At 34.0% G+C, this 23,555-nt stretch overlaps 3 protein-coding genes and 1 pseudogene across 3 annotated transcripts; 2 read left to right on the top strand and 2 right to left on the bottom strand.

Annotated features, from left to right (window-relative positions):
• Positions 1 to 1,679: 1,679 nt before the first annotated feature.
• Positions 1,680 to 3,848, bottom strand: LOC142543015 (uncharacterized). Its single transcript, XM_075649973.1, has 6 exons — positions 3,581 to 3,848; positions 3,442 to 3,501; positions 3,043 to 3,196; positions 2,377 to 2,474; positions 2,215 to 2,280; positions 1,680 to 2,014 (listed from the first exon to the last, which is right to left on the bottom strand). Exons 1-6 carry the CDS (start codon positions 3,707 to 3,709, stop codon positions 1,976 to 1,978), a joined length of 546 nt encoding a protein of 181 aa, XP_075506088.1. The 5' UTR covers positions 3,710 to 3,848; the 3' UTR covers positions 1,680 to 1,975.
• A 5,090-nt stretch (positions 3,849 to 8,938) lies between these two features.
• On the top strand, positions 8,939 to 11,166 carry LOC142543014 (aspartyl protease family protein At5g10770-like). The gene is made up of 2 exons (XM_075649972.1): positions 8,939 to 9,194; positions 9,709 to 11,166. The coding sequence occupies exons 1-2, from the start codon at positions 9,038 to 9,040 to the stop codon at positions 10,974 to 10,976; spliced, it is 1,425 nt and encodes a 474-aa protein (XP_075506087.1). The 5' UTR covers positions 8,939 to 9,037; the 3' UTR covers positions 10,977 to 11,166.
• A 5,804-nt stretch (positions 11,167 to 16,970) lies between these two features.
• Positions 16,971 to 20,943, top strand: LOC142541804 (aspartyl protease family protein At5g10770-like; annotated as a pseudogene).
• Positions 20,944 to 22,118: 1,175 nt separating this feature from the next.
• On the bottom strand, positions 22,119 to 23,339 carry LOC142543012 (protein ENHANCED DISEASE RESISTANCE 2-like). Its single transcript, XM_075649967.1, has one exon. It carries the CDS (start codon positions 23,172 to 23,174, stop codon positions 22,278 to 22,280), a length of 897 nt encoding a protein of 298 aa, XP_075506082.1. The 5' UTR covers positions 23,175 to 23,339; the 3' UTR covers positions 22,119 to 22,277.
• Between the last annotated feature and the right edge of the window lie 216 nt (positions 23,340 to 23,555).

Here is a 23,555-nt window from a genome sequence, read left to right as displayed (position 1 = left end):
CTTGCAAGGGGAGCAGTAATTTGGGTTTCAAAACTGCAAACAGTCGTGGCTTTATCTACGACGGAGGCAAAATACATGGCAACTACTCAAGCTTGCAAGGAGGCAATATGAATTAAAAGGTTATTGGAAGAGATCGGGCACAAACAAGAGAATGTTTCTTTATTTTGTGATAGTCAGATTGCCTTGCACATTGCAAGGAATCCAGCCTTTCATTCCAGGACGAAACACATTGGAGTCCAATTTCACTTTGTGCGAGAAGTAGTAGAAGAAGGAAGTGAGGATATGCAGAATATCCATACAAAAGATAACATAGCTGATTTTCTGACCAAACCAGTGAACACTGATAAGTTTGAGTAGTGTAGATCTTCAAGTGACCGAGCGAAAATGTAATCAGCAGGGAATGACAAGACTGAAAGGATGTGTGGAGATGTGTTTGATTCTCAATCAAATCTCCAAGTGAGAGAAATGTCGGCAAAGTGGGCCAGTCAAGAAAGGCATCAAAGCGTGTTGCATTATTTGTCAAATTTGGATGAAGGCAAATACAATTGATATTTGTCTTCTGACGTTCACAAGCCAGGGAGCTCTATAAAGTATTAATAGAGCTCTCCTTAGAGCTCTCCTCCATCAGTTGAGATCATCCCATTCTCAAGCCTCCTCTTGAGTTTTCTTATTCCTCCTATTAGTTCTATAATATTTGTGAGGTGTTTGTTCTCCTGTATTAAGAGAGTGTGTGTTCTCTTTGAAAACACAGTGAGTGAGTTGTACACCACAAAATATTATAGTTGAATTCTTTTCATCTTGCCCGTAGTTTTTACCCTAATAATTTTTTAGAGGTTTTCCACGTAAATCTCGGTATCCAGTTTATTCTTTATTTTCATATATTATTATCTCAAATTGTCGTACGTGAGACCAATATCTTGCTGCTGATATGCATAGTCTTTATGGGTTCTGCTCGTCTGCTGGAGCTCTCTTGAGGTATTCAACCAGTGGGTTTTTTGTTCATCGCAATGGACCTCATGTCAGAAAGAAGTTAAAAAGAAGTAGAAATTAGAAGTTAAAAAGGAAAAGGGACTGTGAATTTCACATTTGCCGGTGTGTTTTGGCCTGCTGAAACTGAGGATGCAAATGGTGGAGAATTTTGTTGATTGCAACATTTTTTTCTCTCCTAATTATGATTGTTATATTTTAAAAGAAATTACAATAGTCAGTTGAGAAGATAAATGAAACCATAACCATTAACCATCGTTGTAATTCCATTGATTGTACCTTTAATAAAATTTGATTTGAAGGATACACGCTTGATCAGTTATTTCCATTTTTGAGGTTTGATGGATAGACTTCCATCCTACGAAATAAAAATGGAATAATTTAATGCATGGATGAGTTTATACATTATGTTTGTATCTATACAACAATGTAAGTTGCTTGAAATAACTACTTTTCAACAAAAGAGTCGGCATTTGGATTATAACTAATACAAGATATCTGCTCTATTTCACATACACGTTACCTGTGTGACTAAAGGAAGATGTTTTGTATGCATGCTTATTTTACATTTTCTGAAAAATTATGTGGGGATGTGAGTTTGATTGAATGGTATGGTAGACTGAACATGGTGCGGCATCGATACTGAGCAAACTTGTCAATAGTCAGACTCACAAGTCATTGCAACCCCGGGATAAAATAAGCACACATTTTCCTCCGATTCCAATTGTTTATGCTACTGCAGAAGTGGTAGCACTATACAAAAATTGGAAGAAAAAAACACATAAAGCTATAGATAATGCTCTGGCCACGCAAACTAAGCATTCTTGAGATTGGTTTTTGGTTATCGGAAGCATAAATTGTTTTAAAACAATAACAAGTTGGACAACTTTCAACCAAAATGATCGAGTAATACTACTACTTGTCAATCGCCCTCTTTCTAAGGCCATCCACTAAATTCATCGAAATTCAATCGTGTCCGAAATCAAAGTTAGTAAAGCGGAATACCTCCACCAGAATACTCCACTTCCTGCCAATCAAAATAAACCCTTTTAGTTATTTTGGCACAGCAATATAACAATAACAAATCCCACTAGTAAAAGATTAAGTAGTAGAGGTAGCAGTAGATCTGTAATGTGAAACTTTTGATTTGTTCCGGAAAATTTACTCTGCCGTTAGATTTTCAAGAGCAAAATTATAAACTCATACGAGCATGTATGATCGTCGAACCTGAGCAGGAGGCATGGATGAAACCCAATCTGATACATGGGTAGGAAGAAGACCCAAACTATTGAGCTGCAAACAGAAAGATAGTTTTTTTTTTAGATTTTACAAATGTTTTGCGATGCAATGTGAAAATACATTGCTTTCAAAAAGGGTCAGAGAACAAACCTTCCAGATGCCCAGTAATAAGCCTACCAAATTAAGCGCGATGAATACTAACTTAGGCACAATCAGGTCCACTTTATTGTCCTTGTAAGGCTCAAAAACTACAAATCCAAAAATGACAGTCAGCACAAAGGTTAATTAATTAATAAAATCACATAGTAGTGGAAACTTCTTTAGGTAACACAATCAGGATTCAAGCTGAATCAGACTTCACTCTGATAATCAAAATAAAAAAAGAAACAGCAATTGATTGTGAAACCTTAGTGAGGTTTAGGAACATGTGAACTTACATAAAGGCAGTACATAGACAAAAAGGTTGACATGCTAAAACTCTGAGATACAATAAGAACTACCATGGTACACACAGATTGCAGCAGAAAAGATCATAATGACCATAAAAGAGCAAAAAATATATTTAACGCCTCATCCATATATGCTTAAAACCTGCACAATAAGCCGAGAATTAAAAGGCACTTCGATAAAATAAGCGGGCATCAAGTAGTGATTAAAAACCAGAGCAACTTCTCAACAAAATATCTACAAGGAACCATTTACGGCTCAAAAACTGACAATTGAAAAGATCACAAATGGCTTCATCAAATACACAAGCACAAACAGCAAGGGGAAAAGTGTGAATCGATGAAGAGTGTAGATTTAGAATAATCTCACCTTTCCCAACCCCTCGGAGTGCATTGATGGGCTGGATAAGAGCTGAAAATGTTATACCGATGCTAAATAGATGAACCGTGCTTCCAGCCATCCACATCATGAAAGCCATCATGAGCAAGTTCTTGATCGGTGCTTGTGCAACCTCCCATGCTTTCTGTTCACATCAACCAGATAACAGTGACTTGTTGAGATTAAACAATAAAAAATTTCAGAGGTCAAGCCGAATTGCCAAAAATATTGAACAATACACAACTATCTTGCTTAAGTATGGCAAAGAAGAAATATATTGGTTCGGAGACCGGATTCAAATATATAAATTCTCAAAAATTTATGTAATTTTTCCAAACGTAGATACCACAAATAACCTAGAATCCAATTAATATGGAGCAAAATACGAACCTGAGCTTTCCAGTTAGCTTCAGCGTCCTTCTTCTGCTTACTCACTGCCGCCGAATCATCCTACCCAACACAGCAAGAGATCCAAGTAAACAAAAAATTAAAAATCTACAGAAACCAAATCCGGTGAAGTGAGACACACCTGTTCCTGAGACGCGCGATTGAACCCCAATGGATCAGGAATATCGCGCGATGAATTGGATGCAGAATTGTCCGTGAACTCAACGGCCCATCTGCGACCCGATCCCATTACAGCTTTGCCTTTGTCCATTGCCACACGATTGGGGAAAATACGAAGAAAATCAAGAATCTCACACACTCAGCGCGTGAAAATGGGGATGGGTAAGACGCCGGCCGCAGGATATAAGATAATAATATTAATTTTTATTTGTCTATAATCGGGGGACTTCTCCCAGCTTCGACTACTAGGTTACTGGCCCTGAATTAAAATCCGATGACGTTGGACTACAAAGCCCAACGGCCCAAAGGGGAATACATACGGACAAGAGCGTATTATGAGATTCGATATGCAATATCTATTTTTTTTTTTTTTTAGATTCAGTGATTAAATATATTTGGCTTATATAAATCTCTCTCATATCAATTACGACACATTCAAAAATAATAATAATAAATAAATCTCAGGTGAAACGGTCTTTATTTTCGTAAGACGAGTCGATCCATACCTACAATGAAAAACGATATTTTTTACATAAAAAAATAAAAATTTTCATGTGTCGGATCAGGTCGAAGATATATATTACAAAATTGATATAGGAATTGCTTTTTTAATATAACTCGACGTGGGACTGGTAGATATCGAACTTGAAAATTGTTTAATTTTTTAGGAAACCTGGTGACACTAAGTCGAGACAGTAAAAAACATATATATTCATCAAAACTTTACAAGTAGAGATGGCAAGGGTTCCTATAAGTGTGAAACGTATTTGGGTAAGTTAAATGGGTATTGCGAATCGACGATACTATCGTCGTCTTATCAAGTTATGCAATGTATATTATTTTTGTAGCTCGACGAGTTTGGGTCCATTGTTGCTTATCACTATCCGCAATAAAGTTTTTGAATAAGTTGAGTTTTAAGTATTTGACATTCACTTTTTGCCTAACCTAGAGTGGAGTGGCAGTATGGTCCAATTCGTTTTCTTATTTTCACATTGAAATGCTTTTGATCTTTGAGAGTCAGAGGGTAAATTCAAAAGTTTGGTACCGTTTAGTTCGTGGTATAAGACAAATAATATGGATTTTTAAATAATAAAATATATAAAATGATTTTTAATATAATATTTGATTTGATTGATTAAATTTGAGATAATGTGATATTACTGTTTTGTCCTTTTGAAAATATTTATAATATTATTTATCAAAAGTAATATTGAAATTTCAATTCAATGATTTGATTGATGTGAGATAAATGATTGGTAGATTGATAAATAATATGGTGCACCAAACATGATATTAGATTGGATAAAAATATAAATAAATAATATATCGAATCAAAGGATACCTTAAGGATTGGCCTCACTCTTCTCCCTTAAAAAAGGACTACCGTTAAATACATTGAATGCATCGACAGACAATTACATTACATGCTTAAAATAATTTAAAGCTATGATGATATATATACATGTATTTTCATAAATATTTTGTTTTTAGTCTCTCCCCCAAATAGACAATTGTTTATATATTTTATCACAGTTACTTTTATATTTCAAGATGAAACATGTTATATATTCAGTGTTATAAAAAACGATAGGCGAGCGACCACACGTCACCTAACGTCTAGAAGCTCAGATGGCCTCTTAGGCGATGCATAGACCTTTTTTGTTTTAAACCTAAATGTCTTATTTGTTCATCTTCGTATTTTTCTAACATTTTCTTTATATATGATTCAAACTTAAAATTCATGACATTTGTCTTTTTTTGTCTGACACAAATTCTTCTTCGTGAAGTTCTATTACAGAATGGAGAAGAGTCGATGGACAAATAATCTAAATATTTTTAAATTATCGTTGATGTTAACCCTTTAAAAATGCATTGGATACTGAAACTACGGCTGATTTATTGTTATGATCTATCTGGAGATGAAACAATAAGGGTTTCAGTTTGGAATGTATCTGTCAAGATCAAGAGGTGTATAATTTTTCATTATTAATCTTCTTTGATTATGAGAAAGTATGATTTATATTTTCTCTATTTTGCAAAGAAAAATAAAATGTCCCGCCTTGGACAAAGTGAAATTGATCTTCCAAAAAGGTCAATTTTTTTGCTATTTAAAATATTATTGTTGTAGAAAATCAAATGAAATATAAAACAAAAACAAACAAATATAAAATTAATTTAATAATTAAAACTCATATTTGTGAGATTTTCGACGATATTTTTCCGTCGATGATGCACGAATTCAAATCCTTTAGAGATTTGAAAAACACAAATGTCATTGACGAGACATCATATCTTCTATCATTTTTTTTTTTAAACTTATGAGTTTTATTTATTTATTTATTTCTAGATGTCATTGGCAAAATGATGGCACGAGACTCACCACAAAGTAAATAATTAGTGGGCATGCTACAAAACTTATTGATTTTATCATAAAAGATTTAGAGTAAACACCGTTTTACTTATTTTTATGATTTTATTTGTTGTGAATACAATTTTTATAATCACTGTTTTATAATATAAGTTTTCCTCTTATTTTCCAATGTTCTATTTATTTATCTGATTTCATTTCACATTTCTAATCTTCAGCAAATCTATTTACTAGTATTTCCCTTGTAAATTTAATATATATTTTTATTCTATGATTTATAATCAATTTAGTTCATTTACATGCATAAGATATTGATATATATTTTAATTACACTTCATCATGTCCATAAAAAATAAAAATAATCCCTAAATTGGTCAATTATTTTAACCATTACCTCATTTTGGATCTTTAACACTGCTCGTCCCTGTCATGATACGATCATAATTTTGACTTGGGTTGTACGTTCACACCTAAATTCTTCCAAATGTTTTATTTATTGGAAGAGTTTAATCATTCAGAAAATTTCTTCATAATTAAATACTTAAAATAACAATCCTCTCGAAAGTTCGGTTTATTATTTTAGTAGTTATTATTGTTTAACGGATCGCGTTCACTGCCGAAAATATCTTTTTAAACTTGATATATCGGTGTTAGAATGAACCACAAATCATCGACAATTCAACTTGTTATGCTAAGTATCGACGAGTGTATATGGAAAATATGCATGGATTGCTCGACTTCTAACAACAAATAAATATAATGTGATATAATTATTCAATTTTCTAAGAATATATAAATATAATATGATATAATTATACAATTTGGATATATTTATGTTTATATAAAAATTAAATCGGTTTACTCCCATACTCAAAATGAACGGTGCGGATGATTTGGGGTTAAAAAATTAATCGTTATTGGTTCTTTGTGGGTTGACGGGTTGACCCGTAAGATCCAACTATTTCTCGACTGAGTCCTTGTTGACTTGGTGTGTGTCATTTTTGCATACAGAGATACAAATATATAAATTAATGAATAATTTCTTTCTCTTACAGAAAAGATGAAATATTCAAAAATATATATGTAAGTGATACACCCAACATGATCATATTTTAAGGCTTAATCGCTTGTTTGGTTTCCGAACTTTCTTGTCTGGCACATTGATTAAACTATAATATATAAAAGTGGACGTGTCGATGTGCGTAAAATAATTCGGTTCGGTTTTTTACCTGATTTATTAGTAAAACATTTAAATATAAAGTCTAAATAAATTACATAAACAACAATCAACTAAATATTATTCAAAATAATTTATCATTCATTAATATCATCTCAAAAAATATATAATAAAAATAAAATTATTAATTTAATGAAATTTCGGTTTTTTCGGTCGGTTCGGTTTTGACATATATAATCCGAAATCGAACCAAATAAATTTCGGTTTTAACATTTATATCCGAATTATAAAATTCAGTTTTCGGTTCGATCCAGTGTTTGATTTTTTCGGTTTGTATTTTAGATTTTTTCGGTCTTATCCGAAGTTTGAATACGCCTAAAAATATTACTGAAGTTGATAGATAAACGTAAGAAAGTTAAAGAATAAAATTTTTTATAACGATAAAATCCGCGTTCATTACATTACTCTTCGGTGCATATTAGATATACATTTGGATTAACACAACAACACTTGTGAATATTTGAAATTATTAGCTTGGTATACTGGAATAATAATAAATTTATAGAAAATGTAAGGAAGAATTGAATATTTTCAGTTTTTTTTAATGAAAGTTATATTAGGTATGGATGTCGACTTGCATGCATTATATAGAGGAAAATATAATAATAAAAAAAAACACATCGCTGTTTTACAAAACTGTGATTGGTTAATGGTTGGAATTTCACCAACCATTTCCATCATTAATCGCGGGACAAAACGCGTATTTTGGCGTGATGTTTTCCGGGAAAAAAAAAAAGAAGAAGAAATAATATAAATTAAGATTCATAATTAATATATATATATATAAATTAAATATATAGCATTTAATGTTTTCGTAGTGGTGCGAAAAAATTAAATGCACACACTAATAGGGAAGTACAGACAATTAATCTTACGTGGGGCACCGAAAAATATAGAAGAGACGTAGCGTAAGCAATTCATAAATTGAAGCATTTAAGTAAAAAAATATTCTAAAAAAACGTTTTCTTTTATGTTTGTCCTACTCCTGTCATTAATTTATTTGACTTTTTATAAGAAAATCAGGTTTAGATTTGGCAAAATTGTTGTTTTCTCTATTTTTATATATATAAAAAAATAGCTTCTTTTTTTTCGATGTGGCGCTGCAAATAAGTAAATATGTAGGATTGAAAATGAAACTTTAGCATCACCCATTTGTGATCCGAGACTTTTTTCCTCGTTTTTTCAAGTTATATAGTTTGCAATAATATTTTTTGGGACATATTTTGTTAAGATTGGGACTTGGACCTAACTCAAACTCAAAAATCTAGTTCTAGAGACGAGGATTTTCCAAGTTCTTATATGCAACTCCCAGATATTTTATCTAACCGACGTGAGACAACTAACACACCCTCTCACGCTCAGGAATAAACATCTAGAGCATGAAGTTTACAAATGACCCAACTATGGACAGAACGAGTAGCTCAATTATGAGCAGTTCAACACATAACGGTGGAACCTAAGCTCTGATATCATGTTAAGATTGAGACTTGAACCTAACTCAATCCCAAAAGCTAGCTCTGATTGTCCAAGTCTGTATACGTAACTTTCAGGGATTTTATCTATATTACGTCGGACAACTAACACATTTGAACTGAAAATTGTGCATTAATATCAGAAAAATCCCACGAGTTTGACACAGAGAACAATGAATAAATAGCCCAAATTATTAACCAAACTGCCCCACCTATATATCTATTTAAACGCAAAGATAATGAGAAATGCATAAACTTGCAATAGTGGGTGACGTGCTTTGTTGAAATTTTCTATTTAAATACAAAGATAGTTGTTCCCACCACAAGAGTGCTTAGCAGCTAATGGCCACTCTCAATTGCTCTCTTTTTCTCATTTTCCTTTCATGTTTTTCAAATTACATCCATGCTTTGCAAGCTTCCTCTCAAACCCATTTTCAAACTCTCCAAATAAGCTCTCTTCTACCAGCTTCTGCCTGCAGTGATCCCTCTACAACCAAAGGTTACGTATAATATTTGTTTTTTCCTTATATAATGATCGTCTGATCTTCATCGGTGACCATGCTAATCTGCTCATGACCTACCATGCTTGTTCGAATATTTTGTTAAATCAAATATGTGAATAGTAACTATATAAAGATTTTGTTAGCGTGGACGAATTTAGGAAAAAAATATTTGTAGTGAAAGCAGATTCATACATCTGTAGATCATCGTTTCGTCTCGTGGATAATCAACATTCATGATCAACTACGGATTTAATTAATAGTCTGTCTTGCTTTTGATCATGCATCGTGTTCTCTCGTCGGGTCGTTCGGTACCCAAACAAAGAGCATAATCAAATATATATTATTGCATCACACAGCTGTATAGACATGAAGTCCTTTTTTTGAAAATTATACATAATTGAGAGGTTAAAAAGTCAGACAATGAGTGGGAAATCTAAGCAAGATCGAATATTGGAACAACATTTTGCTGTGTTTAATTATTATCTAGTGTAATGACATAACGTGAAACAGGTGACAGCAAGAGGGAATCAACCATTAAAGTTTTTCACCGGCACGGTCCATGTTTTCCACAAGGTCCAGACAAGATCGTGACCGCGACGCCATCTCTTAATGAAGTCTTTTCCCAAGATCAATCCAGGGTAGATTCGATCCATGCTCGACTCACTCCAAAATCGAACATAAGCAAAGTAGAGGAAAACGAAGCCAACCTCCCTGTGAAATCCGGTCAAACCCTCAATTCCGGGAACTACGTAGTGACCGTGGGCCTTGGGACACCGGCAAGGACCCTATCCCTCATATTTGACACCGGTAGCGACTTGACATGGACGCAGTGCCAGCCCTGCATTCGGTCTTGCTACAAACAGCAAGATCCTATCTTCAACCCTTCCGCATCGAGGTCATACTCGAATATATCATGCAATTCGGCTCAATGCTCTCAACTGTCTTCCGCCACAGGAAACAACCCTGGCTGCCTTTCGGGCTCGACGTGTCTTTACTTAATACGATATGGAGATCAGTCCTTCACAATTGGTTACTTCAGCAAAGATAAACTGACAATATCAGCAACTAATGTGATACCGAATTTCCTGTTTGGCTGTGGCCAAAACAACCGAGGATTGTTTGGCAGCACCGCAGGAATAATAGGCTTAGGAAGAGACCCTTTATCACTAGTCTCCCAAACAGCTAAACAATATGGCAAATACTTCTCTTATTGCCTTCCATCACGTTCAAGTTCAACCGGATACTTGTCACTAGGCAAAAGTTTGGCCTCAAAAATCATAAAGTTCACCCCCTTCGTTCGCTCCCAGAGCACAACATTCTACTTCATAGACATTGTCGCTATAACCATTGGCGGTCGCCAGCTACCCATCAGCCAATCCGTTTTCAAGACTGCTGGAACCATTATAGATTCCGGCACTGTCATAACACGACTCCCACCCGGAGCGTACAGCGTGATGAGCTCGGTGTTCAAGCAGCTAATGGCCAAGTACCCGAGTGCACCAGCCTTTTCTATCCTTGACACTTGCTTTGATTTGAGCAGTTTCACAACCGTGACTATTCCAAAGGTAGTTTTCACCTTTGGTGGCAATGTAAAGGTTGATTTGCCTCCTTCCGGTATACTTATCGCCACGAGCTCATCTACGGTGTGCCTTGCTTTCGCGGCGAATAATGACGCCACTGATGTTGGGATATTCGGAAACACCCAGCAGAAGACACTGGAAGTGGTGTATGATGTTGCTGGAGGGAACTTGGGATTTGGCCCTGCTGGCTGTGGCTAAGTAAAATTTTACTACACAAACATAGGAAGTTGGAATTGGAAGTTAAGGTGTGTATACATTTACTTACCTTCACAGGAAAATTAAATAAAAAAAGTAATTCAACAAAAAAATCCTTACATTTCGAGACAAACCACGTTATGTTTGATGAGTTTCTCATGGTTAAAAAAATGTTCCTTCGACATTTTCGAAAGTATTTTACTCAGATAATCGATCTATTATCTATTACTACTATATATAAAATAATCGAGAATTGATGTAAATCAATAGAAAAGTGACACTAAGTTTTTTTTTCCCCATTTTTATATTAATTTTATAACAATTTTTAGTATAATTTTATAATAAAAATATATAACAATTCATTACATACATTGTTCCATCTGAAATGGATGTCCTTTTTTTTAAGCTTTTATCGACGACTTCAACTATTAAATATTTTGTCATTAGTGATTCATCACACATAATCAAGCGTGTTTTGCACAATATCTCAACAAGTCCGCTTAATTTTGAAGTTGTATAATAACTTTCTTAATGTAAAATTTCTGATCGATGTATGTGTCACTTGAAAATATTACAGCTTCATTAAATATTTAAAATTAATCTGAACTAATTCTAACAGACAATTTTTATGTGCAACCACTTTGAAAGTGGAACAAATCCAAACATTAACAATCAAAAAAATAATCAAATGAAGTAGGTTGATTAAGCAATAATCTTAAATAATATTTGTTTCCTTCTATCAGATCCTTAAAAAAAAAATATTTGTGACGGTTTTGCAAAGGAAAAAACGTCGCTAATGACAGTCGCTAAATTCGTCGTCGCTAAATATTGCGACGGTTTCTCAAAACTTGATATTTCTTATATTAAAATCAATATTATTAAATACAAAATTAATGATTAATTATCCATAAATCTTGCATAACCTTTGAGATAATCAAACTTATTTCATGATCAATTATATTTCAATTCAAATTGATTGCTTTATTTTAGGCTGTTGGTCATAGATGTGCATTACTAAGATGTTCTTAAATTATGTGTAATTTCGAGCCTATCGAACTTATTTCACGATTAATTACATTATCCTTCGTAATTTAATATTGAATTTATATTATTGTGTCATGTATTATTTCATTATTTACAAATACCAAAAAACAAATTAATTTTTGTCCCATTTTTAATATTGATTATACAATAAAAATAATTGGTAATATATAAACATTGTTTGAGAATTATCATATGAACTTATGTCTTGTTTATAAAACGATTGCGTTGAATCAAACAAATAAAGAAATTCAAATAAAAATGTTAATAATCAGGAAAAACAAAGGAGAGAAAATTCCTGATTTAGTCCTTCATGTTTTGACATGTTTCAGATTTAGTCCATTTTATTTATATTTTGACCCAAATTTAGTGTAACTTCCCATTTTGTCCTTGTTTTCATTTTTTATTTGTTTTTTTTTAAATCTTAGTATGTGGTGTTGTTACACATATTGATCATGTTTAAAGGCGTAAGACTACGCAAGATTTCCAGCATATATACCATAGATCAAAGTCTTTTTTTTAATGTTAGTACGTAGCATTGTTAGCTTGGCCAAGGGCACAAAGCTACACAAATTTTCCTGCCTATATGCCATAGATCTTTATCTTCCTTTTACTTTTTGTAAGGTAAAATAAATGTCATACTTTTTTGAACAAAATGTCATCGGATTGTGTCCATCGGATTTTACATACTACTCCTGACATCTTAGCCACAAAGTCGCAACTGATGATTTCTTATACAGCTGATTCCTTAAGAAATTCCTATCACAACATTATTTCATTTTCCTACTTCAAGGTATATATTAATAGATTTATTTTGAAAATAATATATGTCAAGGGCAAAAATTAGAAATTTTATTTAGACATACTAAATATTATGACAATCTCCTGTAGAGAAAAAAAACTTGTTTAACTACCTATCGTAGCTTAGGAAACAAAACACATAAACTAGGACGAGAAATGCTATAAATTTATTTGAAAGAAAATTGAACAAAAATATCGATGATTTCAACTTTCTTATGACTTGTATTAATAGAATTTTCTTCAGTTTCGAAACTCGAACTTCAAACTTGTGAATTACGTTTTGAATTATTGTTGCCATATGACTTGTATTAATAGAATTTTATTTGGTTTTGAAACTCGAATTTCAGACTTGTGAATTACTTTTTGAATTATTGTTGCCATATGTGACCAATATATGAATTATTCGAAAACCGAAAACGATTTCCTTTGTATGGTTCGTTTATTACTTTTTCTTCCAATATGTGACGTTTACATCAAGTACCTAAGCAAATAGAAATATTAAAGGGCTGCAATTTGTACATATATCTCATGGCACATGTAAATATATATTCTCGTTCTCTTTATTAAAATATACATTACTAAGTGACAATACAATTATTTAGTGTCACGCCTCGGTTCAATTTAGTGTCACGCCTCGAGACCGAGATATGGAACATCTGACGTTGTCAATAATCACATGACTATTAATGTAATCTCTAAAATACGATAACACAATCCAACTTCTTGCAAATATATGGAAAATAAAAAATGACTAAGTAAATCTGTAAATGGTTTTAATTGCATGCATTAATTATGGTGTGCATGTTTACATATTTAAAAATAAGATTTTATATTAGAATGCATAAAAATGTGTTTTAAAAGTTATTCAAGACGCAATCGAGGAGGAAGATAGGAGACCATATAAGAGAAAATATTTTTATTAAACGATTATTTTAATTATTTAATGTATGGTATATTTGAATTGGTTTTTCCGAAAACAGCAACTTTTGAGGTGTTTTTACGCGTCGAATCGTAGTTTAAACCAAAAATCAATTTTTGACGAAAATAGGGCATTTGGAGGCTCGGTTAATATTTTCGAAAAGTAACCTAAAAAAAAGATTTTAATTAACATCTAACGGGTCTAATGAGTCTATTATACTAGGTTAATAGGCCTAACATGTTACCATAGTATTTTATATCAAATAACCAAGCTTCCGAGCTCTTTCAAATCCCTCAAACTCACGCCCCACCCCTAGAAAACTAGGACTCTCCATTAGCACTCAACCACACACATCACACAAAATTTTGAGAAGGAAAATCACAAAATTTGAAGGGAAATTCAGCAAGGCCCTCTCCGTCAACGTCTCTCGCATCGCAAGTTGATTTTCGTACGTAATATACGCAAAGGCACGCATTAATTTTCTTTCACTCATCTTTCACTCCATATTACAAGATTTAATACATGTTTGCATGCAAATACGATACACTTTGTATATTTTCATTTGTATGGCTATACATGCACAAAACTAGTGTTTTCTCTCCTTGTAAAACTCTTGCTTATGATGCATAAGGGCGCTAGGAATGGATGAATTTCATAGGGTTTAGGAGCCATATAGGAGGCCACATAATTAAGGGATAGACACAAGGGAACCAAGGCTGAAAGAAAACTTGGAGTTCCATGGGCTAGGGTTGCAGTTTTGCTTCCTAGGTGCACACGGCTGCTAGCTGCTGTTAGGTCACGTCCAGGAGTCGTAAGAGGGCTGACCATGGCCCTAGATAGGTTACACGAGGGCTGGTTCAAGGGCAAGGGGCGGTGGCGTGGAGGAAGTTGTGCATGGCTTGTAGAGCGAAGGGCTGAGCGGCTGTGGATTCTAGGCTTGTTAGGTTCTGTCCAGTAGGGTCCCTAGGGGTCGGCCATGGTCCTACGGTTTGGTTAGGGTCTGGACTGGTTGTCTAGGGCTAGAGTCGAAGGTTGCATGTGATGGTAAAGTTGGGGTTTGAAAATAGGAGGGCATAATTTTCAGTAGCGGTTTAGGCTTTTTCAAGAGTTCGAATTGGCACGATTTGGGTGTATATGGTATGATTGTGTGTGAATAGGTTATGGTTCAAGTTTGATAAGATTTGATTAAGTTTCAAGTCGAATCGAGTCAAAACTGAGACGTGCGGTTAAGTTTAAAAACGAATTGAGAAATTAGTCGAGGAGCTTAAGTGTACGTCTAAAAAATATTTATGGGTGTATTTAAGGTGGCATGTTAAGTTTGGATGGATTTGAGTTGTCGTTTTAAGGTTTAAGTATAAATTGGGAAAGTTATGGTTTCAGGGGTAAAACAGTCATTTTACACCTGAAAAATGTTAGACGTCCTGGTAATGACCTGGATGCAATAATAAAGGTTAAAATGATTATTGTAAATGTTTATGAAATTTTATGACGAAACGCTCATGCTAAAAGACGTGTTGCATGCTTGGTTTAAAAGAAAAATAATTTATATATTCATGAATTTTTATAAGTGATGGAAATATGAAATGTTGAAGGATGTGAATTAATTGTAACTAATACGATGATACGATGATATGATGTTACGATGATATGTAAGGCCAATGCTCAGTTTATGGGTGAGAGTGTCGTTGATGTCCTCGCCGCCCGGTACCAAGGTTATACGTAGATGGATCCATCGACCTACAACTGATACGAAAATCACAATTAAGGATCTGAATTCAATAAAAAGGGAAACACACACACAGATATATATATATAATATTAAGTTTAATTTCATTAAAAGATATTTTGATTAAAATTATTCTCGCTGTTGCTTGTGAATGTATATGTATTACTTGCTATCATGGTTAAGGTTTGCGGAGTCAATAGACTAACTAGGTGTGATCGATTCAGGTGAGCATGATTTTAATGGAGGATTTGATGGTTGAACTAGCTGGACTTAAGGTGCACACAACCCGATGAACGTTGCTAGTTTTCCGCAGTTATGTTTATGATTTAAGTTTACTTTAAAGATTTTACTACTTTTGATGCTTTTAAAAGGTTTGAGAGGATTTAAAGAGTTTATTATTTATTTTGAAAGATGCGAGATTTAGGTTTGGTTAACGATTTACGATTTTATGATCTGCACTATGTTTTGGATTTTTAAATAATTAGTTAGTGAGTTATTTTTAAATAAAGCAAAATTTATATATATATATGTGTGTGTGTGTGTGTGTGTGTGTGTGTGTGTGCAAGCATATGTTCGTTCGAAAGTTTTTTTAAAAAAAATAAAATAAAATTCTAGTATTGGATATTTCAGTTAACAACAAGTCTTGTAGTAATCAAATATCCAAAATTAGTTTATTTCGCAAATCATATCAATGTCTTTACAAAACTTGAAAGAAATGTGGAAGTGTAAAAAATAATTATAATAATAATAAAAAATAACATGACTAGTCTCGTTAGAAATTGACATCTTCGTTATCCCCAGAAATATTCTTGTTCTTCTTCCCCAATTTGTTCTTTGTTCTTATATGATGGGAGGAAGTAAGTGGTGGGTATTTGGGTAAATACTCAACAAATAGGAATTTTAATTTCAAGAAATATATATATATATATATATATATATATATATATTATAAATAATACACTTATGAAATGCAAGTATACATAAAAGTATAGCAAAAACCCACTTACGATTTGTAAATCTTTGAGACTGGGAAAGGAAGGTTGCTCGAGTTGGAACTGAACTTTGATCGAAACTATGAGAAGGAAGGTTGTTCGACTATTGCTTCGAACACAGTTGTTGTAAGACTTCGAATTTACACATGAATTAGCTCGAACTTCGTAGTAACTTGGATTCGAAAATGGACAGCAACTTAGATTGAATATAGCTCCAAGATGCTGCTGATATAATGTTGCTAAGGAACTCAAAAATTTGCTATAGATGATTCCAAAGTTGGACATCTTTTGTGCTTGGTTTGTAGTGTGAGTTCTCTAGCCTTTGGCCCCTATTTGAGGGGCTGAAAGGTGCAACCTTTATTGCTCATTCAAGGCTGTTAATGTCTATTGAATGTATTGTTACAACTCACTCCTAACATTTGCATATGTCTTTTCAAATTCCAAATTTCGAGCTGCATTTCAAGACCCTTCTTTCTTATTTTTGTAGATGTTGCAAGCTCGGTCAAAATGCTGATTTAATGGCTGGTAATCTCGATTTTAAGGGCATTTAGTGACTATTAATGGTGGTGAAATGCTCATTAAACCGACTGTTACAACTCGTGGCTACTAATGGTGGTCAAATGCTCATTAAATCGGATGTTACAACTCGTCTCACAATAACAGATTTTTGGTCTTCACATTTAGAGCTTTAGCAAAATTGATGAATAATACTTAATTGGTGATAACATGTAATAGATTCCAATAAGGGATCAGTATTAATCAGCATGGTCTATGTTTTCGAACACTGCAAAAAAAGAAGAAAAAAGCTCAAATAGCGACTGAATTAAGAAACCATCACTAATTTTACCTATAGTTTATTAAAAATACGTCACTCATTTGAAATTAGTGATCGTTATTAAAAAAAACTGTCACTAAATTTACCAGATTGACATTAAAAATCGTCGTTAATGCCGTCAATTTTAAATAAACAATCGCTAAAATTAACGACGTTTTTGTCGATATTTATAAAATCGTCGCCATTAGCAACAATAATTTATAACCATCGGTAAATTTAGATAGCTTTTTAAACGTTGCTAAAAATAGTGACGTTTTTTTAAAAATCTTTGCACTTAAATAAATAGCAGAAATTTATGTATAGTCTCCGCCACTAATTATGACGAAATCTCTAAATTCAATTACGCCGCAAATCTGAAAATTAAAAAACCTCCTGAAGTTTGTGACAACTTTAATGACCGTTTTATTAAAACCGTCGTTAACTAGCAACGATTTTTTAAAAAAATGTCGTAAGTTTTCTATATATACCACATTTCCCCTCATTTTTTCAACGATTCTCACATTTTTCATTTGTTGTAGGTGAGTTTTTGGAAGTATTTTTTTTGCCAAATTTCATGCATTTCTAATTATTCTAGTTTGTGTTTTTGTTTAGTATTGCAAATCTGGTTCAAGGCTTCAACTTTATAAGTCGGCGCTTCAACCAGATTTTTCCCATATATAATTAATTTTCAGTTATAAATAAATATATATTTGTGTGTTATATAAATTTAATTTATTGCTATATATTTTGTATAAAAGTGCGTGCATGTTTCTATATTTTGTAATTATATGTTAGATGGGCATATGTAATGGAGAACTTGCATGTTATATACATGGTTTTATTGTTAACTAGTAGATTTTGATATGAAAATTCTGTATGCTAGATTATATAATTTATTTTACTATTTAATTGTATGTTAGATCTAACTAATATATTATGCATGTGGGTAGTATATTTCTTTATGTATGTTAATTTAATAATAATTATTATTATATAAATTTACAAGTACAACTATATATAATTACGTGTATAATTATCGATATTAATTATTATTTAAAGTAATGTACTATATTAATATTAAATAATAAATTTAATATTTAATAAAATTAGATATTTAGTTATATGATTATTTAATATTTTGAAAATTTTAATTTAGCAACGATTAATCATTCAAAAACTATTGCAGATGGAGACAGTTTGAATAAAAAATTGTCGTTAATCAACTGATAATAATTAAATATCATAATTATATGATTATTTAATATTTTGAAATAACGACTGTTTTTAAAAAAATCATCGCAAACGAAGACAATTTGAATAAAAAAAATTATCGTTAATTAGCGGACAATAATTAAATATCTTAATTATATTATTATTTAATATTTTGAAAATTTTAATTTAGTCGATTTTAATCAAAACCTTCACAAAACAATGTACATTAATTAAATATCATAATCATATTCTTATTTAATATTTTGAAAATTTTAAGTTATTGACGTTTTTTAACAAACTGTCATTGTTAGCGACAACTTGAATAAAAAATCGTCGCTTTCTTCCCAAATTGCTGCGAAAATCAGCGACAAGTTTTCAACGATGAGAGTTTTAGCGACGACATTCAAAACTGAGTCGTTTGTTGCATTTTTTTTAGTGGACGGGGTCAAGACAAGGCCACCACTATCGCTACCACACCATCCCTAAGTGAAGTTTGTTCCCAAGACCAATCCCGCCATGCTCGACTCTTTCCAAAATCAAGCACCAACGAGGAAAAAGTCGACCTTCCTGCAAAATCTGGCCGAAGCTTCAGCTCGGGGAAGGATGTAGTGGTGATCAGCCTTGGGACTCCAGCAAAAACCTTATAGCTTCGACACGGGCAGTGACCTGACATGGACTCAGTGTCAGCCCTACGCACAATCATGCTACAACCAAGTAGACCCATCTTCGATCCTTCTGCGTCAAACTCATACTCGAATATATCCTGCGATTCGCCTCAGTGCTCTCTGCTTTCCTCCGCCACTAGAAACGACACTGGCTGCCTTTCCGGATCTACATGTCTGTACATGACACAATACAGTGATAAGTTCTCGGTTGGATGCTTAAACAAAGATAAACTGACCCTATCATCCGCTGATGTCATTCCAGATTTGAGATTTCCTATTTGGCTGTGGCCAAAACAACCAAGCTTGTTTTGTACTACAGCAGGAATAATAGGCTTAGGAAGAGACCCTTTATCGATAGCCTCCCAAACGGCACAAATATATGGCAAATATCTCTCTTACTGTCTCCCATCAATTTCAAGTTTCACATGGCACTTGACGCTATGCAAAAATGGAGCCTCATGGAATGTAAAATTCACCCACTTTGATCTCTCAAACGACACATCACTCTATTTCATCGACATAATTGCTATAACCATTGGGGTTCTCCAGTTACCTATCAACCAATCGCTTTTCAAGACTGCAGGAACAATCATAGACTCAAGGACAGTTATAGCACGTCTTCCACCAGAAGCTTAGAGCTCAATGAAGTCAACGTTCCAGCAGCTTATGGCTAAGTATCCTAAAGCACCAGCCTTTTCAATACTCGACACTTGCTATGATTTCAGTAATTTCCCTACTATGACTATTCCAACCGTAGCTTTCACCTTCGGTGGCAATGTGAAGCTTGATTTGGCTCCCTCGGGGATACTTATCGCCTCTAGCTCATCTACAGCGTGACTTGCTTTCGCAGCGAATAATGCTGCCACTGATGTTGGGATATTTGGAAACACTCAGCAGGCGGTACTGGAGGTAGTGTATAATGTCGCTGGAGGGAACTTGGGGTTTGGCCCAGGTGGATGAAGCTAAGTATAAATCATGAAAATTTAGTATAAGAGCAAAACTTCGATCAGGGTTGGAAGTTGTCGTATCTATATTTACCTTCATAGCAAAATTTAAAAATAAAAGCGTGACAATAACGTACTGGTAGCATTTACATAAACTTCTCTATTTTATGTATGCAATAGAAGCTAGACTTCTCCTCAAGTCGATGCCACTTTAGTCGTGCTATTTGAAATTTCATGTACCGTCTATAATATGTTGCTTCCGTAATGCTCTAGAGGCAAATTTCAACACATTATGGCCACGTTAGCTATCGATAACTTGTTCCTATGATTTCTTGGGGTAAGAAGAAAGTCGAGACAAAAGCGTCTCTTTAAGTCTTTCTTGAAGTCTAGGTTTCTGGCTATCCTCCTCACCCGAGCACTACGTTCTAGACATGATCCACAAAAGATGGCATATTGAGTATAATAATTAGAGTGCCAACCAAAAAGGGTGAAAACGGACGAGATATGAACACTTAGATCAAGTGATGCAAGAATTGAAGACTGGGTCCGCAAAAACAACCCAACAAAAATGTACAAATTCAAGGCATTGGAACCTTCACGTCATCAGAACATGCACCAGTACCCTCCAACTAGACAAGACATTAAAGTACAGAGTCGTACAATCAACAGCTTTATGAGTTACTATGGGAAGCATCACTTGCCTGTCACCACGTGGAAAGCAATAATAAGAACTATACCAAAATATAATTGGATCATTAAAACTCAACTCAGATAAATTTAAACTTGGATACTCGTCGCACTAATCAAATTCGAATTCTGTTAAATTTCATCATTTATTGAATCATAGTCAACGTGTTTCAGATATCACAAACCAAAACGAATACACGCAAAGTACACACAAAAAGGACCCACGCAGTTATATATGCGTTTTATGTAATAGTCACACGCTTAAATCAATACATGCATAGACTTTTGAGGATACTCAAGTTTAATGGTAGAGCCAAATGGGTCGGACAGAGATGACCACCCCTCTGCTTTTAATGATTTCATAATTTATCGATTTTTATGTATGATATATTTACAAAAATATATAAACTTTCGAAGTGTTAATTTCATCCCCTCTGTGAAAATCCTGAGCCACAAAAATGGAAATATCTGCTTCGACCGCTTTATTTTGGAAGGAGTTTCAATATAAAAAAGACAACCCAAAAATTCAATACAATCATCCAATTCCATTATCTGTCACAAGTCATTACCAAACAAGAAGAAGAAAGCGCAACTGTTCACAGCTCAAGAAAGAAGAATCCCAACGTAAACATCTTTACAGCCAAACACAACACAAACAAACAAGTATTCAATTATTATTGACTTAGATCCCTCCAACCATATACAAAGGCAAATGATAATTTGCCCACCCCTTTTCTTAGCAGTACATTTTTCCATCCAAGTTTTTTGCTAATATTCACCATTCAAAAAACTTTGAGGAGTCAAAATACTTTGAAATTATGCATAAAATTAAATTTTCTTTTTTGTTTAAAAGGGCGAAACATACGGTAGGCCTGGTCATTATCAATAAAAATTGTAAGAGACCAGCCCAGCCAAACTTGCCAAACATTCTTTGCCCCAGAAGAGCATGACTGAGGATGAGCATGGAGATTGCAGATCTCCATTTTTATCGAAACAAAAGCATATTTCAAGCATGGATGAAATGTACAATAAAACAAGGTAAAATCACCAATGACATAATTAATAAACACCCTAAACCTCAAGTTCACGACAAATTGCCAGTATTTTTCCAAGTCAATAACTCTGTATTGAAAGCACTTTCTTGGATCCTGTTCTTCAAAGCGTTTGAATCCATCAACCATTGAATTGCATATAAATTACATGACTGACACATAAAACACATGCAACCCTGAAAAAGCCATAACTGAGCGGATATAGCCTTACAAGATATAGGTGTAATAAAGACAGGAATTTTTGAAGTTCTTAGGCTGGCAGTGAATGACAAGTAAAAACAATAACGAATAATTAAGAGATGAAAAGACGAAAGAAATGGTTGATTGATTCCATCAGTGGCTACTATCTACAATTCCCATTGTAAAGGGATTTCATCATTTTCTTCACCATCATTATGAATTTCAGAAACTAGCCTCAGTTAAAATTGGAAAATAAAAAATAATCGAAACATTATTCATTGTTATCATCATTCTCACTTTCACCACCACTGCTCATTGGTAAAACCTTACTCGTGGGAGTGGCGCTATCAACAAAAGTGGCAGAACTCATCTCCATTTGACATATCCTTACCGCACCAAACAACCTCTCCGGCAACTCCTCCTCCGTCTGTGACTCTACCAGAAAACCCATATCAACCGTCACTGACGTTACGCATCCCAACGCAAGCCGTAGAATCGCCGTAGCAATAGTCGAGCTGCCAATATCCACATCGATTTCCAAATAGTTTGGTCCCCTGTGATAGTAGCAATTCAAAGCCTTGCCCAGCAAACACGCCGAATAATTCCCGACAGCAGTTTTTACGATCCACGGTCCTTTCACAATTTTATTTACGATCTTGAACCGGCTATTGCGAAATGCGTCCGATCCGTTGATGAATTGATACAGCAACGGATGCGAGTTTATCGACTCATCCACTTTCGTAGCAAAATAAAAAACTGCGGAGTGATGCTCACGGCCAGGTACCTGGAGATTTATCGCGATGACGAAGGTTTTTGCCTTTTCATGACTACTGGAGCCACGCAACGCGTTCATAACGCGGTTATCGGGTCGCGCCAGAACGTGATCGAGTTTCGCGTTGGATCGGAGCCAATCAACCCCAGCCGGATTCAGCAGCCACTCTCCGGCAGGGACTTTGATTTTCTTTGAGAAATAATTTGGTCCACGGACGGAGAAAACATCGCCTGGAGGCGATGCCCATCCGTTAGATCCCCTGTGGAGATCGACATGGTTCAAGGATCCACCGTTGATCGTCCCATCTCTCCAATCAACAGTGTCACCGGCAGTGGAAGTGGCGGAAGAGCGGTGGCTGTGTTGGTGGTGTTTGTGTTTGTTCTTCGTAGGACACATGTTTTAGGCTGTATATTTCTATCCGCTGTGGGTTTTACAATCACTATAGAGTGAGCAGCTTCCGGTTAAATTAGAGGAGGTGGAGAACGCTTGCCCTTGAACGTAAAGGAAACTACGTAAATGTCATCACTTGCAAGTTTATCAATTTGAAAATAATTAAAAAATATCACGAATTTTATGACCTAACAAACTCACAATTTATATTAAAAAAAAAATCACGAATTTTATGGCCTAACAAACTCACAATTTAGTAGTCTGCATCGAATAAAACCGATTGTCAATACCAATACTAAGATATACAAAAACTTACACGAGATCGGTATAATTTTATAAGACAAGTTTTTTATTTGATCCGACTTATGAAAAATATTATTTTTCAAT

The sequence above is a fragment of the Primulina tabacum genome, chromosome 4 (assembly GCF_025594145.1).
Source record: "Primulina tabacum isolate GXHZ01 chromosome 4, ASM2559414v2, whole genome shotgun sequence".
Classification (NCBI taxonomy): domain Eukaryota; kingdom Viridiplantae; phylum Streptophyta; class Magnoliopsida; order Lamiales; family Gesneriaceae; genus Primulina; species Primulina tabacum.
This window is presented reverse-complemented; position numbering and strand designations above follow the sequence as displayed.